The 16,203-nt window shown below is 38.8% G+C and overlaps 1 protein-coding gene across 3 annotated transcripts in view; it reads right to left on the bottom strand.

The window, feature by feature from the left end:
- The window catches only part of cadps2 (Ca++-dependent secretion activator 2), a 112,839-nt gene that overhangs the window by 54,661 nt on the left and 41,975 nt on the right, over nucleotides 1–16,203 (bottom strand). For all 3 annotated transcript variants that reach the window (XM_060887565.1, XM_060887563.1, XM_060887564.1), the window contains exons 4-6: nucleotides 4,249–4,329; nucleotides 3,120–3,350; nucleotides 2,125–2,246 (exon numbers count right to left, since the gene is read on the bottom strand). In XM_060887565.1, the coding sequence (XP_060743548.1) occupies nucleotides 2,125–2,246; nucleotides 3,120–3,350; nucleotides 4,249–4,329 (434 nt within the window). The remainder of the gene's footprint in view (nucleotides 1–2,124; nucleotides 2,247–3,119; nucleotides 3,351–4,248; nucleotides 4,330–16,203) is intronic.

The following is a 16,203-nucleotide window of genomic DNA, read 5'->3' as shown; positions in this document are numbered from 1 at the left end:
TGGATTCAAAATCACTCCAAAAATCAGAATGAACCAAAAAAAAAAAACAAAAAACAAAAAAAAACAAAACAAAACAAAAAAACAGTAAAATATATTATATAATCCAGTGTGCATGAATTTCAGAACAGCAACTCATAATACAATTCGGTACCACGTCTCGCCCCTCGTGCCTGTTTACATGCCTGACAACATCTGGGCATGCTCCTGATGAGATGGAGTCTTTGGGGATCTCCTCCCAGACCTGGATCAGAACATCACTGAGAACCTGGTCAGTAGGTGGTGCTACTTACCATCTTCAGATGCGTTGATTCATCCATGTCCATGAGGTTTTTAATTGGAATCTCTCAAATGGATGCCAGTCAATGGCATCAATGCCTTCAGCATCCAAAAACTGCACACACACACTACACCTAATGCTGGTGCAGTGTGCCCTGGGTTCCTCCTGTTGCATGACAATAGCTCTGAGGATTTCATCCCATTTCCCAACAGCAGTTTGGGTATCAATGGCTAACATGTAAAAGCCTGTGTGACCATCTAAGGATATAATTCCCCAGACCATCACTGGTGGTCATACTGTATGATGTTGCAAGCAGTATACCATCATGGATCCTCAAGGTGTCTCTAAACTCTTTGTCAGGTTTGTCACATGTGCTTGGTTTGAACCTGCTCAACATCCTTGAGGAGAACATGGGCACCAATGGCAGACCTGTCAGATCTGGGGTTCTCAGGCAAATGCCAATCAAGCCACACAGTGTGGAGCTGTCAGCACAGGTCCCACTACAGGATGTCAGGGAGCCTGTTTCTGACAGTTTGGATGTAAGCTGTTGAAGGCCATTTTCTAAGGCTCTGGCATTGTATTTCTCCTGTTCCTCCTCACAGTTACCTGTCCTGATACTGGGTTGTTGCCCTGCTATGGCCCTGTCCAGCTCTCCTTTGTGTAATGACCCGTCTCCTGATATCTGCTCCGTGCACTAAAACTGAGCTGGGGGACAATGTCACAGATGGATGTGGATGGACAACCTGTAAAATCTGACCGGGGTGCATGTACTGTACTACCTCATGCTAGTGGACCTGTTGTCACATTCAGTAGCACCAAACAGGTAAAACATCAGGTGCTACTTTTAACCACGATTAAGTGGTCCCTTATTTCTTTTTTGGAGCAATGTACTTACATTACTTAGATTAAAATGACGAATAATATCACATAGGTAGCTAAATAGTAGCTCTGTCTTTCACGACTCAAAACTTCTAGTATCTTATTTATCAATGTTATATTCAATATAGCTGTGAAAATGATATTATTACAGTTCAACATTTTATTTATTTAGTAATAACACAGTACTTGCCATTGTGAGCTGCTGATGCACCATCTTAACCGTATCTGGTAATAACATGCGCACCCATCAATTGTGCAGTCTCTCTCTGGTTCTGAGGTCTCCAGAATTATTGTGCAGACGCTGGCTCCACTTTTTTACAAGACAATGACTCTGATTCTGATCCCAAAAAGGCTTTAAAAAAATTCAGTCACTGCTTCCCAAGAGATCTAAATAATTACATTGCAGTCGGCATGAACTGAAATATTGGACAATTAAGGAACTATGTGGAATTAAAGAATAAAGCTTCTTTACTTTGCCAGAAGCATGTAGTGTACAAAGCATGTTCCTGCTGTTTAGGCAGACTGCCACCATCTTCCTGAGTGCACCGTGCATGAACATGTCTCTGACATAATACATTTATATAGCTGTCAGCAACAAAATACGACAGGTCATACATTTTTAATCAAACCAAAGAGGGCAAATAAAATGAAAAATGTATGAAAGTTTATCTATCGAAATGTCTATCAAAACTCTGACCTGATGTCTCTGGCATTGTAGCTAGCATCTGCTCTAATAAGATAGCTTTAGTTAAATAGTTTATATACATATACTGTATGTGCTAGCCACAAGAGACTGCTACAGAACCTGCACTGGTTCATGTTTAAAGTCACTGAACTATGATCACTTTTTTAAATCACTGAACTATTCTGCTGCAGTACAAGATTCAGTCTGTGTCCATGTCTCAACCGTTGGGCGACCAGTTGACGAGCCCTGATCTATATCTTAGGCTTTTAATATCGGTACTCACTGGGGTCTGGAGGCCTCAGCTTGGTCTGTCTGAAGTTTCTCTCCTCCTTCTACTTCCATGGTACAATACACAATTCTGTTAGGGGCCACTGACTTTAGCCCCTGTACCTCTATGATCACAATCTGCAAAGAAAGCAAAAGATGTAAGTGACACCTCAGACTGTATATACACATGCTGAATGACATATATGTACTGTATATACAAAACAAACAGTAGAAAAGAGTAAGGATTTCAGGACCCATAGATCAGCTGTTCCCAACCATTTTTAGCCATGGACCCCAACATATTCTAACTGTTCCTAACTGTTTATATATAATGTATATAATACACAGGTATTAGATTAATATCTAATATCTTTCTATCTAAATCAAGTGTAGAGTTGTAAGTCTGAGTTTCCTGACACTGAATGGTCATAAAATGTATTTAAAGTACATTTTATGACCATTCAGTGTCAGGAAACTCAGACTTTGAACAAACCCTGTAATAATGCCACAGACCACAAGGGGTCTGCGGACCACTGATTGACAAAAACTGCTTTAGATAGCTTATTAAACCAAAATCCAGTATTCCGTAATAACCCTAATCCTCTATATCCGGTAAAATAGAGATGTAAAAATATAGAGCTGAGCTCTTTAGCTGGCTCCTTAGCATGTAGATAAATAAATGTACAGTTGGCCAGGATCCCATGGGGTGTCTTCTATAAGAAATATCAGCTTATCTGTGTGTAAACCTCATTATGCAGACAGTGTCAGGTAATTAACCTTCTTGTAATAGCTATCAAGTTGACTGCTGGTGGCAGACTTTGCATGCTGCATGCACTGAAAAAGCCATTTGGACTCAATTATGCCTGCATGATTTAATATGAAAAACTGGCAGAAGCAAATGTACATAAAAACACCCGAATCAATCGACCAGCCCACATAATTGTGTTCCTCTGGCAGAAATCTAAAGATGCACAGAAGTACATGTAGGGACAGAGTAGGGGACTCACTTACCTCCAGGGTGAATGACAGCACTACATCTGATTTGGAGAGTGGCAGATCGTTCTCATCTCCGATATCCAAAAAGCTGTTCATAGGAGTGAGTTTTGGCTTGATTTTGGGCTTCAAGTCTTTGGCTACAGGAAGGCTCTCCAGGTTTGCCATCAGCAAGTTGATTGACGACCTCAGTTCCTCCACATACATCAGCTCCATGTCCTTAGATATAAACTTAGGGAACTTCCTTTCCTACCAAATATATCCAGGAAACGTGTTAAAAAATAATAAGAGATGGGATGATAAATGACAAAATATATTTCCCATATTTGTCCAAAAAAATCTATAGTTCCTTGTAAATATTCCCAGATATGGATCAGTTTGTGTTTTGAGATCCGTTTTGAGACATTCTTTAGAACTGAAACATGACACAAGTGAAAATGCCTATTTCAGTCACGAATAAACACATACATTCACATGCCACTCTATTAGGAAAACCTGTACACCTGCACAAGTACATCTGTCAATCATGACAGAATAATAATAATGTAATAAAAATGCAATAAAGCATAAAATCATGGCGTTAAAGGTCGAGAACTTTAGCTAGATGTTCACATCTCACCTCAGTGACTTTGACTATGGCATGGTTGTTGGTATAAGTCAGGCTGGATTGAATATTTCAGAGAACGCTTATCTCATAGGATTTTCAGTCACAATAATCTATAGAGTTGATACAGAATGCTAAGAAAAAAATCCCGTGAGCATCAGTTCTGTGTGCATAAACCCCTTGAAGTCTACAGTAACTCAAAGAAATGCAGGGTACAGTACAGCCATAGTAAAGCATCACAGAATTCATGTCACAGCTTGAGGCAGATGGAAATCGGGGACTATAGAAAGTACAGGCTCATCGAAAATCAACAAAAAGACAGATGATGTGGGAGTAAAAACATCCCCTGAACTGTTTCTGATCTTCAGTGTCCAGTTCAGGTGAGTTTTTATACACTGTGCTGTAGCCACACGAATGACTGATTGGCTAACTACAGTACATGAATCTGCATGTGTACAGGTGTTCCTAATAAAGTGGATAGTGAGTGTGTCGTGTAACTCTGAAACCACGGCAGTAGTACGACTGGAAGTACGATCGACATACTCTGGCGATTCTGTCGGTGAGTTGCAGTCTCCCATCCAATTCTCTGCGGATCTGTGCTGCCTGCTCATCAACGTTGTCCAGCTGAGGAACAAGAAACACAAATGTAGCTGAAAGACTTAATGAATCCTCATCTGATTTTCGCTGAGGAATCTGTAAAGGCATCGATAAAAAGGGATGATGGCACTTTCCAATTAAAAGACAACAGTACTGTAAGGGCATATCCCACAAAATTCAGACAGTGGCATGCTCGACTGACCTTGCGTGGTCTAGCATCATCGCTATTTCTAAACACAAACACAGTAAAAATATATGTTGGCACTCTGTCAAGAATGGGTTTCCTCTCATTCAGTCCATATGAGTGGGATGCACTCGCTCTCTTTCTCTCTCTCTCTCTCTCTCTTCTCTCCTGTTTCCATTTGATAAGCCTCCCTCCCTGAGGCAGCAACAGTGCTAAAACTTTACTAATTTCACACAGCAATATTAATATAGCCACTCCAAGTTCGGAACATCCGTTTAAGCAGTATATGAGATTGTGTGGGCCAAGAATATGCTTTTCTTAAGTCCGCATTATTCGTTGCACTGAAGAAACGTTGCAAGTACGGTGACAACTTTCGTCTTCCACTCCTACAGACTAACACTTATATCACATTACGATTCGCTTCTTGGCTGTTAATAATGACCGCTCTCACACAGATGTGACAGATGTGTGGGTGCATGCTGGACAATCATTCCTTCATGTGCACACATAACTTGCTCATCTGTGGGCTCATCTGTTTTCACACCATTACTGCTGGCTCAATCGTAGGTCATTTAAACATTAGGTTGCAAAGGCAGTGTGATGAACAAAGGCTTAATGATGCAGTTAGGTATGCCCAAGCTGCACAGTGTGACGAGCAGTCGCAGTGTTGAAAGAACACCTTCAGCGCATTGCCAATACTTTGATAAGGCCAGGGAAATGATTTAATGAGCTAGCGTGACCGTCAGCCTAAACAGACTGGAAGTGTGAAGGGATCTCTCTGAATTGATGTAAACACAGCTCTGAGACACGAGAGAACTAAACATTTATTTTCTTCCTCATTCATAACCAATTCCTATCTACTAGCTGTGTCTTCACTGCTTCTTGACAGCTATCAATCCTTGGAGGAAATGATTAAATGCTCAGTTCTGTATATATGTCATACAAGCCATCCACAAATGACTAGCATCACACTGAGATAGCTGATCTCTGAGATATGACCAATATATGCACACTGAATATATAGATTACGTTACTCCGTTCTGGCAAGAAGGAACTAATGAGAGAATCTGATAACTGATGGAAAGTGTTATCAGAGGCTTTGCTGTCACTGCTCGCTGATTAGGAACTAATGCCATCCTCCGTATTCCACTTGTGACAGGCAATTAGAGGCTATGCAAAAATAGATAATCGATGACATTTAAAGCCTATATGTGGTTAATTACGATGTAAAATTGACAGTGTTGTCAAAACAAATTTCATCATTTGGATTTCCGGCATATTTGCACATATGATTGTGAGAATCCATATTTGAATGTTCAATATGATATATTTGACTTTTAGCTGTCTATAGAAACACACAGTTACCAAAAGTCTTGGTTAAATGATCCTTGATCGTGATGTATGAAACAGGCTCCGTTGTTAGGACAAGTTCGATTATAACACTGTTACTACATTTACATTTACACCCTTATCCAGAGCGACTTATATTTTATCTCATTTTTATACAACTGAGCAATCAAAATTAACGGAAAGCCCTACATTACCAGTAAGGTTTAAATTACTGTAGACTTCATTAAAATATATCTATTTTTTGGGTTTACTGAGCATTTATACTGTAGTCGTAGGTCATGTTTTATCAAAAACACCTGTATATGCACCTGAGTACCAGAAGCCTTCTTATTCAAATTGTCATTCAATATAAGTGCATTTAAACCATTGACTTACCTTACAGACTTAGCTTTGATTGATTTCTGGGCTGAAGGACTTTAGGAAGTTAACTCTGAGCCTGAGTTAATTATCCATCACACTGTCAGGAAGAACTGCTCAAACCTTTCTTTCACAATGACAAAATATTTATGCAAACACAATAATAAAGCTGACTGCTCAGTTATGAGTGGCTTAGAAGAATTTTGTGGGTTCTCCTCTAGCCTTGATGACATTACACTATCTAGACTTTTATGATCTAATCATCAATAGAGTTTAGGTGCAGTCTGTCTACTGATTTCTCAGTGGAAATTTGTATGATTTAAGTATTACCAGATTTGCCACATCCTTAGCTGAGATGTTGTACAGTACATTGCATTATCTTGCTGATGTACAGTATCCGGTAACTAGGAATTGAGTCAAAGTGGACAGTTTGTTGTCAACTTCTTTGTCCATTGCTGCTATGGAGAAGAAACAATGTGGCCAGTAAGTCAAGACTAGTTTTGCTCTCTGGCCAAAATGCCCATTCATGCGTGTTAGATGTTAAAATTGTCCCTCCATCCTCAAATCTCATCTCTGCTTTAATCCAATGATTATACTGAAATCGATAAAGCTTGCTCTTTCTAATCACTGATAAAATAATATCCTCTATTTCTAACAAGAATCTTTTCAACCACTCTAACAGCAGTTTTTCTTTGTGAATAACTTTCCTTAGCCAACACAACACTATACACATGATTTGTTAAGGTTATTATTGCTTTTTGTCCCATTTTATCGTTTCATCTTCTTCTCAGCACCAAATCACAGATCAGTGATAACACAGCTTGTTCATAATACCCAAGAACTCCTTCAGAGTTTATTGTAGTCACTTTATTGAACACACGTTCACTCAACGATCATGACAGTCAGTTCATGGCTATTAAGCATATGATTCCTATGCAATTTACACAAACACCCTGGTGACCAAACCAATTACCACCTGACAACAGCACAAGAGTATGTATTTGGTATGTATTTGACTACCCTGACAATAGTCTAAGGATATACAGAACCATCTACAGTCAATATGTCAGTGGGTATAATGTGCCTAATGAATTTCAGGTATATGTGTTTTCTGAATACCTGTGTGCTTTTTCTGTGGAGCTTATTGAACTGTTTCTCTCTGTAGAGCAGACATACTGTAAACTACAGATGCCCAGGCTGCCCAGGTTGTGCTGCGGCCTGCGGTTCTGGATTTTCATGCACTTTTTGTTTGTTCACGCTCAAGGATAAATGAACACCATACATTCCAGTTGTTTGGCTTTGCTCCCCTGCTGACATGGATCCCCACTGTGCTGCCACTGTGACTGATTTCTTAGTGCTCCAAAGAATAAGGCTATCCATTATTGAGGGTTGTTTCTTCCAGAAATAAAACACTAAAGCACATCAAAACAGTTTCTTCACAGTTGCCTGGAGGTTCCTGCAGGTTTAACTACATAAATTCATGTCAGTTATCTACCTTGCCATAACTCCCATAACTCCGAAGTTCTTTCAGTCCAACTTGGGCAAACTATGTCACTATGGAGGGAACTCTGAATGCTACAGCATACGAAGACATCCTATAGAACCGTGTGCTTCCTACTTTGTGACACATGTTGGTGTGACGGTCAGTAGTCCACATGCATTTGGCCATTTGGAATATTTCCCAAATACTTCCCTATTGCCGTCCTCCTTGTCAAAGCATATCTACCTTACACATGCCTTCTCTTATAACCACGATCATTAATACTCTTTAAGTTCTGGAACTTTTTATGCGAAGGTAATGCAATGCACTTTTGCTTTTATCCCTAAAACCAGTAGTGACTTTTGACTATTGATGTTATTAACCATGAGCTACTGTGTATACTGATTTTACTCCACCTTACAGTATATCAGCTTTTAATGACGTATGTCATGATACAGGCTGAATGCTGAAAATCTGAGACTATACCCATTGCTAACTAAGCCACTATAAATAATAACAGGCATTGCCTTTTTATTCCTGGAAAAAAAAACAAAAAAAATATCAGCTATTGGTAAAAACTTATGGCGTATCAGATCCTGTAACAAATGTCAATTGGATTTAGAGCTGTTTACATATAGCAATTTGACATTTGTTTCTTTTATTAGTAATGATTTTAATGATTTTTTTATTTAATGATTTATATTTTTTACATTATAAGTGAGGTTTGTGTTAGAGTGTAAATACAAGATTCAGTATGTAGTTGCATCAGCTGATACTCAAGGTTTTGTATCTCAACCATCATCATGCCATCTCTAGTAGTCTTTAGCTTTTATTCTTCTATTCAGCTTTGAATGATCTGTCAGCAACTTTTAATCTGATGGTACATTCCATTCCTCTGGATCTACTCTGTTTACCCTCTTCCAGACTCTGATTATTGGGTGATTGAGACACACACACCCACACCCACACACACCCACACACACACACGCACACCCCCACATACTGTATACCACAAATATATTCTACAAACATATACCATGCTTATTATTTGACATTGTTCATACAATTATTCATGACTTTATCCTTAATATTTTACCTTTCCTTGTTGTTTATTTCAGTGTAATTTCAATAAAACATTTTTTTAAATACAATTGGACGCTGCGTGCCTACAAACACACTTACCTAAAAACACAGACACACTGACACACAAATGCACACAGGGAACGTGGCCGATTTCTTGTTGCTGCGTTACCTAGTTGGAATTTCTATTCTATATTGGTTTGGCTACTATTTCTATGACAACAAGGCTCAGGAACCTCCTAATGACAGATCTAGTCTAAGAGGGGATTTATAGTGAAATCACAGGGTTGGTGCTTTTCTAGAGGTAATGCTGATAAAGGCATGTGGCAAAAAAATAAAGGTAAGATTTTGATCGATTTTGTGCAGCTTCCAGCTAGTTTAAAACTGCCCACATATCATATTCATAATCATTCATAATCGGATTGCGCATTGGTGTTTAAACCATGTAGTGCTTTGCGTTTAAAATGAGCTTTACTCTGGCTGCCTACTATTACACTTTTGCAGTACTAATTAATCAAAAGTTTTCAGCCTGATTTCTTCTTTTGATGGTTAGCTGTGATTTGGCCGGTGGAGCTCCAATTCTCCCATTTAAACATGCTCTCCCATTTAAACATGTTTATCATCATGCAGTATTGATCAAAGCAAACCCATTTGTTTAACTGCATTTCCTCATACTAAGGTGGAATCAATTTTAAAGGGAAACGGCTTTTAAACGTTGGACATAAAAGCTATGTATCTGAACTGAGGGTTGAACATCATAAAATAAAATGTTTGATGTTTATCTTGGCTGTGAGTTGCTTTTCTCCAGTGCAGCCGAGCTCTTTCTTACAAAATCAATGATTAAATTAAGTTGTCCATTCAAGGTTAAATCAGTATGTACTAAGAGAAGAGCCATACATGTATTCGATTTTAACCCTCCACTGAGTAAAATTCAAAAGCCTTAGAACATGTTTTGAAATAAGTGTTTATTCAATCCAAAAAGGACAACGTTCTCATCACGGAAACACAGCAATAAAACACGTGCTTTCAAATGTTCCACCTTTTATTGCCCCTCGTTTGATAAAAAGCTAACGATCTTTGTTTGGAAAGTCGCTAAACGATCAGCAGACGGTGATTTGCCAAGTTTGTTTTAGACGGCTCCTATAAGCACAAGCGTTTGTAGCATTGTGCATAGAGGTCTAGGACAACTTGTGATCATTTTGTTTTCACCTCTTTAAACTCAGTGATCTTGTACACATAGCGAGGGAAAAATGCTAAATATGCTAATTAGTAGATAAAAGGTCTGTCATAAAGAAACAACACTAAGAATGATGCTACTTCTGTGGCTAGAGTAGACTAGATGCCTGATATCAACATAACCATAATTTGTCTTAATACTTACAGTAAGTTGACCTGATGTCATGACATAAAAACAAGGGAAATGAGGCTTGGACAACAGGACTGGTCGACTAGCAATCATTTTCTGTCTCTGACCTTTGAGCTGAACGTCAGGAGGATAGGTAACTACTGATCACGAAAATGATCCAGCATCGGTTATGAAGGTATTGACCATCACAGTCATTTCCTAAAGTGATCCTCCACTAATTCAATAACACGTCCTGCTGGCACACCTGCCACCTGTTGCCTCTGGCCTTGACTGCTACTAGATAATGAGGGGTGACGGGGTGACGACAAGGGCAAGGAGGAGATATAAATGAGGGATGGTGGGAACATTCTCTCTCCTCTCTCTCCCTCTCCCTCTCTCTTTATCTGTCTCTCTCCAGACACATTGGGCCACAGGTGTTATGCATGGCAGGGTGAATCACTTATCTGATCATAAGGAAACAGCTGGTATTTCTACTTGTCTTCTTTCCCAACTCGATCATGACCCCTTCGTGTTACTTATTCAAAATCTTGCTGCAGTCACAAATAATCCACTGTCTTAACAGTTTAATGGAAACACATTATGGCATTCTAAAGTGTTGTGGCACATGTTTTATAATCTAAATCAAATCTTGTGCACCTACATCATCCTGTGCACACAAAAAAGTTTTATTTCCTCAATTACAGAACACAGCTTTATGTCCTGCACAGGATATGCAACAATAAATACATATATAAAATGCAACATTAAAAGATTAGCATAAAAACATTAACGGGCTGGTTTAAGTGCTATTTTATGTTTGTATAAATCAAACCAAATTGATAAATCAAACCAAATTCCTGTATATCAATGTAATCATTACAATTGCAACTATAACAGACTCCACTCTTATGGGAAGGCTGTCAAGACGATTTGAGTGTGTCTGCAGGAATTAGTTGTCTGCGAGAACACTGATGTCAGAAGAGAATGCCTGGTTTTCAATACACACACCAATTCAACCCAAAGGTGTTCTCTGGGGTTGAGGTCATGACTCGTTAAACCAAATGGTTAAAGTTTTGGACTGATCGGAAGGTTGTGAGTTCCAATCCCAGGTCCACCAAGCTGCCATCGCTGGGCCCCTGAGCAAAGCCTTTAACCTTCAATTGCTCAGTTGTATAAAATGAGATAAAACTGTTAGTCACTCTGGATAAGGGCCTCTGCTAAATGCTGTAAACGTAGAATATAAATGTAGAACAAACTCTCTAAGCACGGAGACACTGTCAGTCTGGGGCCCAATTTTGTATAGTAAGTATACAACTGTCTAAAACACTTTGGTATGCTGTAGCATTAACGCGACTTTTTAATGTCTTCCACCAAACCTGGATTCTTCCATCAGACCTCTAGGTAGTGAAGCATGATTCACCACTCCAGACAATATGTTTCATTGCTCCTGATTTGCGGTGTGTTTCACATCACTCCCTTGTGCATAGTGATCTTAGGCTTGTGTGCAGCTGCTTGGCAGTGGAAACCCATTTCAGCTCCTGACACACAGTTCTTGTGCTTCCAGAGGCGGGCTGGAGCTCAACAGTGAATGATATTCATTTTTACATGCTTCAGTATGTATATGTGCTTCTATGTCACATGTGCTTCAGACCTAAGTGACCTCACTATGTGAGTTTGCGTGATTGAGCTGTTGTTGCTCTTAGAAGCTTTCACAACAACAGCACTTACAGATGACTAGGCAGATCTAGCAAGGCAGAAATTTCATGAAATGACTGGTGGCAGAGGTATGACAGTGGCAGGTTAAAAATAGTCACTGAGCTCTTCAGCATGTCCCATTCTACCGCTGATGTATGTCTACGGAGACTGTACGTCTATGTGATTCATATTATGCTTCCTGTTATGCAGCGAGTGGAGCTGAAACACCTGAACACAATAGGTAGGAAGGGTGTCCACATACTTTTGGCCATATATTGTATATTTATTTAAATGCTTTTTGTATTCATTGTATTGGTCATATGTATTATGAATTTGTACATGTCCTCTTGCTTTAGTAAATCACATTTCTGTTTTTTATCTCTAATTTTTTCAGACATGAATTGCTTGTGTTTAAAGATGGTGCCAGACATGGCATTCATTTACAGTATTTAGCTGACGCTCTTTTCCAATGTGACTTACGTTCATCTCATTTTATATTCAACTGAGCAATTGAGGGTTATGGGTCTTGCTCTAGGGGCCAGGCAGAGGCAGCTTGGCAGTGCAAAGACTCAACTTCTGATCAGTAGTCCCATAATTCTACACACAGGGAATTTGTATCGTCTGAATGGTACACTCGAAAAAATCGACTTATATAAGCATGTGCGTAAATATTGGCTTGACTCTTAGAACCGAGTCTCGTGCTATGAAGTAGTCTTCCTCATGTGGGCTTATTGTGAACTCTTTGGTCCTGTGTATCTCGTATTCATCTCTTTATCTGTGCAATTTTTCCAGTGACTCAGTCAACCCTTTACTGTGATTCTAGAGTTTCTGCAGTCAAACACTGCCAACTCTTAAGGCCCTTCCACCAAAAACATCCAGCTGAACGGTTTTGTCTTTCCCTCTGTCATCCATCTCTATCCATTAGCGTCCTTCCACCCATCCTTACCCTGTGCCTGTCATTTATCCTCCTCTCAGACTTTTCTCCCTGCCTCTATATAGCAGCCTCACTCACAGTTCCTACACTTATCTGCCATTTACTCAGTCACAATTTCAGTGACTTCGCTCTACAATTGGTCCCCATTTTGCTATTTATCTTACACGATAAACATTCAGGAAACACATCTGACACTGACTTGTGGAAATGTCAGTAAATCAGAAGAAGAGCAAATTACTGAAATAGAACAAAGATAATCAGATATCAGAAAGAGCAATAAGTCAGGCTGGGTATTACAAATGTTATTATTCATAGAAGATGAGAGATGACGGTATGTTAATTTGACTAAGCCAATATAAATGTCAGAGTATAGCATGAAGTCTTTATTCAGCTTCTTACACTGTCGCTATTGATTAGTCACTAATGACAGCAGTCATTAGTGACAAAGCTTGAGACAAGCCTATTTTAGTGACTATAATTAATAACACAATGGCTCAAATAAAACTCACACTCAAATAAATAAATAAATAAATAAATAAATATATTTACACAATGACAAAAAAAAACAAAAAAAACAACTCATCTATTCTATTACTCATCTTTCTATTTCTCTTGGGCATCTTGAGATTTTCACGAAGAAGTCCTGATTTAAATTTTTATTATTATTATTGTGTGTATAGAGGACACTTTACATTTTGAAGAGAACACTTTGCTAACTGGCATTTTTGTCAAAACATACTTATGATACGAACGCTTTGTGAAAATACTGTGTAAAGGTCAATGGACTCATTCTCCAAACTAAGAGGAAGGAATGACAGCCAGGCGATGTTCCTGCCTTATGTGGTAATAAAAACATAATTAAAACATAACAAAACATAAATAAAAACAATAGAGAGAAAATTACGACTAGGAATTACTATTATTTGCCAGATGTGGGAGTAAGTCACATGTGCAAGTCACAAGTAAGTCATGAATGTCAAGTCAAAGTCAAGTCGAGTCTTTTTTTAATATTTGTCAAGCAAGTCTCAAATTTGCGACTTAATTCTGACTCGAGTCAAGTCGAGTCCCCCATCTCTGAGTCATTTAACTCAAGTCCGAGTCAAGTCTCAAGTCATGAATGTCAAGTCAAAGTCAAGTCGAGTCTTTTTTAATATTTGTCAAGCAAGTCTCAAATTTGTGACTTAAGTCTGACTCGAGTCAAGTCATATGACTCGAGTCCACCATCTCTGCTATTTGCTGATTGAAGTCTACTAGTACAACGTTCAAGAAACTATTCTCATCACCGTAGTAACTATCTGATGCACATATAGATTACACAAATTGTTCTGATTGTATTATGGATTATTATGGGGCAGTCGTGGCCTAATGGTTAGAGAGTCTGACTCGTAACCCGAAGGTTGTGGGTTCGAGTCTCGGGCCGGCCACGACTGAGGTGCCCTTGAGCAAGGCACCGAATCCCCCCAACTGCTCCCGGGCGCCGCAGTATAAATGGCTGCCCACTGTTCCGGGTGTGTGTTCACGGTGTGTGTGTTCACTGCTGTGTGTGTGCACTTTGGATGTGTTAAATGCAGAGAACGAATTCTGAGTATGGGTCACCATACTTAGCTGTATGTCACGTCACTTTCACTTATTTCTGAATGATGGTATCTACTGTACATAAAAATATTATTAAAAATTATTAAACGGAATGAGGAAATAATGTGTTGTAAACATACAGGAATAGGAGATGCCTTATTTCATTTTATTTGATATTTTTTGCCAGTAGTTTAAGTCATTATCCTGAACTAAACACCGTCTTACTGAGCTTCAAAAGAAATCTATACATCTCCCATGCTTCTACACAAACAAGCCTAAAATTCACAAAAGAAATATGCTTTAATTTATAGTCAGTGCCCATAACACAGTCAACATGCTGAGGGCAACATCTCTCCGCTGTCTTTTCCTCAAAAAAAAAAAAAAAAAATGTAAATATTAATGTTTAGTAACATTTATATTTAAATGGATGTTCCCAGACAAATGATGATGCACTGCTGAAAGGATCCCATTTTTACTCACAGCAGCACTTCATAACATGCCTAGTGAATGCTTCCGATCCTCCTAGACGGTAACAAACCCCACAAAATAGCAGAATATGGAAATGCCTAAGTAATGTAGGATTTTGCAATAATTGTTGACTGTCTTTTCAGCATTGGACTTCCCAGGACTCATCTTTATTTAGTCTAAAAGCTAAAATAGATGCTAGCTATTAGACTAAATAAATAGTATTTCATTGTTCACGTGTATGTAATAGATTTATAGATTGTAATAGAATAGAAACTTTTCCAGCTCGAGCACACGGAACAGTTAAACACACAGCATATGCTTAATGATGTTCATACAGAAGACAGAAAAAAACATTTTATATGGCTATAGCAATAACAGGATAACAATCAGCACAGACTATTGATTGCTATTCTAAAAAAAAAACACAAGTGGATATTTTTTGTTTTTCATTCATCAGTATCAATGAAATGCTGCTCTCCGTTTAGATGCACGATGGATCTAGCTAATTTTCCCCCTGATCTACTCTTAAAACAGGGACATGTCAGTCAGTGAAAGTGCCTTTTTCACTGCCAGTACAAAACGAGACAAAAATAAAAGCAGCGAAAATGATCACGGACAACTACGTTGTGGTTTTCAGAAAAAAAATCTATGCAAACCAATTGCTAGATAGCAACCCAGAAGTGTCTAACTTGGATCCAGAGAGCTTCTAAATCAGAGTGAAATTTGCTTTGGCTTTAAACAGCACAGAATTAAACAAACCAAAGAGAAAGGGGAAAAAATCATTGGCTGAGGGGCATGAAGGACTGAAAATGTACTTGTAAAACTCTCAACCATTAAAAGAACACTAAACAAACCATTGATAAATGTGAAAAGGTCACCTGATCATGAAGAACACTGAGCAGCACTAAACTGATGATTAGCCAATTATATAAATAACTACTTTATAACGATTCTTCCAACAAATCCACTGTTTAGTTGTCCCTGTGACCCTGGCGGCGCTCTTACATGCTCAAGCCAATATGTGAAAACTCGTTAAATTCAGGCTTAGTAATTAGCTGATGGGTTGGCTGACCTCATCTATACTGGACAATCAGATACAGAGCGTGTGAGAACATTCTGCGATGATGCTATTAATATTTTCACATTTGAGTGCAATCCGATTGTGATGCAATCCATATTTTTAAGTGCACCTGCCCCTTTTCCATTGCAACACACCCACGGCATGATGCTACCACCCCCATGCTTCACAGTTGGGACAGTGTTCTTCACATTAAGAGCCTCTATACATAGCACTGATTATCATGGTCAAACATTTCCATTTTTGTTTCATCTGACAAGAAAATTCTCCTCCAAAAGGTTGATGATCAGCTGCAAACTGCAGACTGGCATTTTAATAGCAATAGAGATGTGGAACTCTCTTAATAGTGCATGTA

This window comes from Tachysurus vachellii, chromosome 14 (genome assembly GCF_030014155.1).
Source record: "Tachysurus vachellii isolate PV-2020 chromosome 14, HZAU_Pvac_v1, whole genome shotgun sequence".
NCBI lineage: Eukaryota > Metazoa > Chordata > Actinopteri > Siluriformes > Bagridae > Tachysurus > Tachysurus vachellii.
Note: the sequence above shows the minus strand (reverse complement) of the source record. Positions and strands in the feature narration are given on the sequence as shown.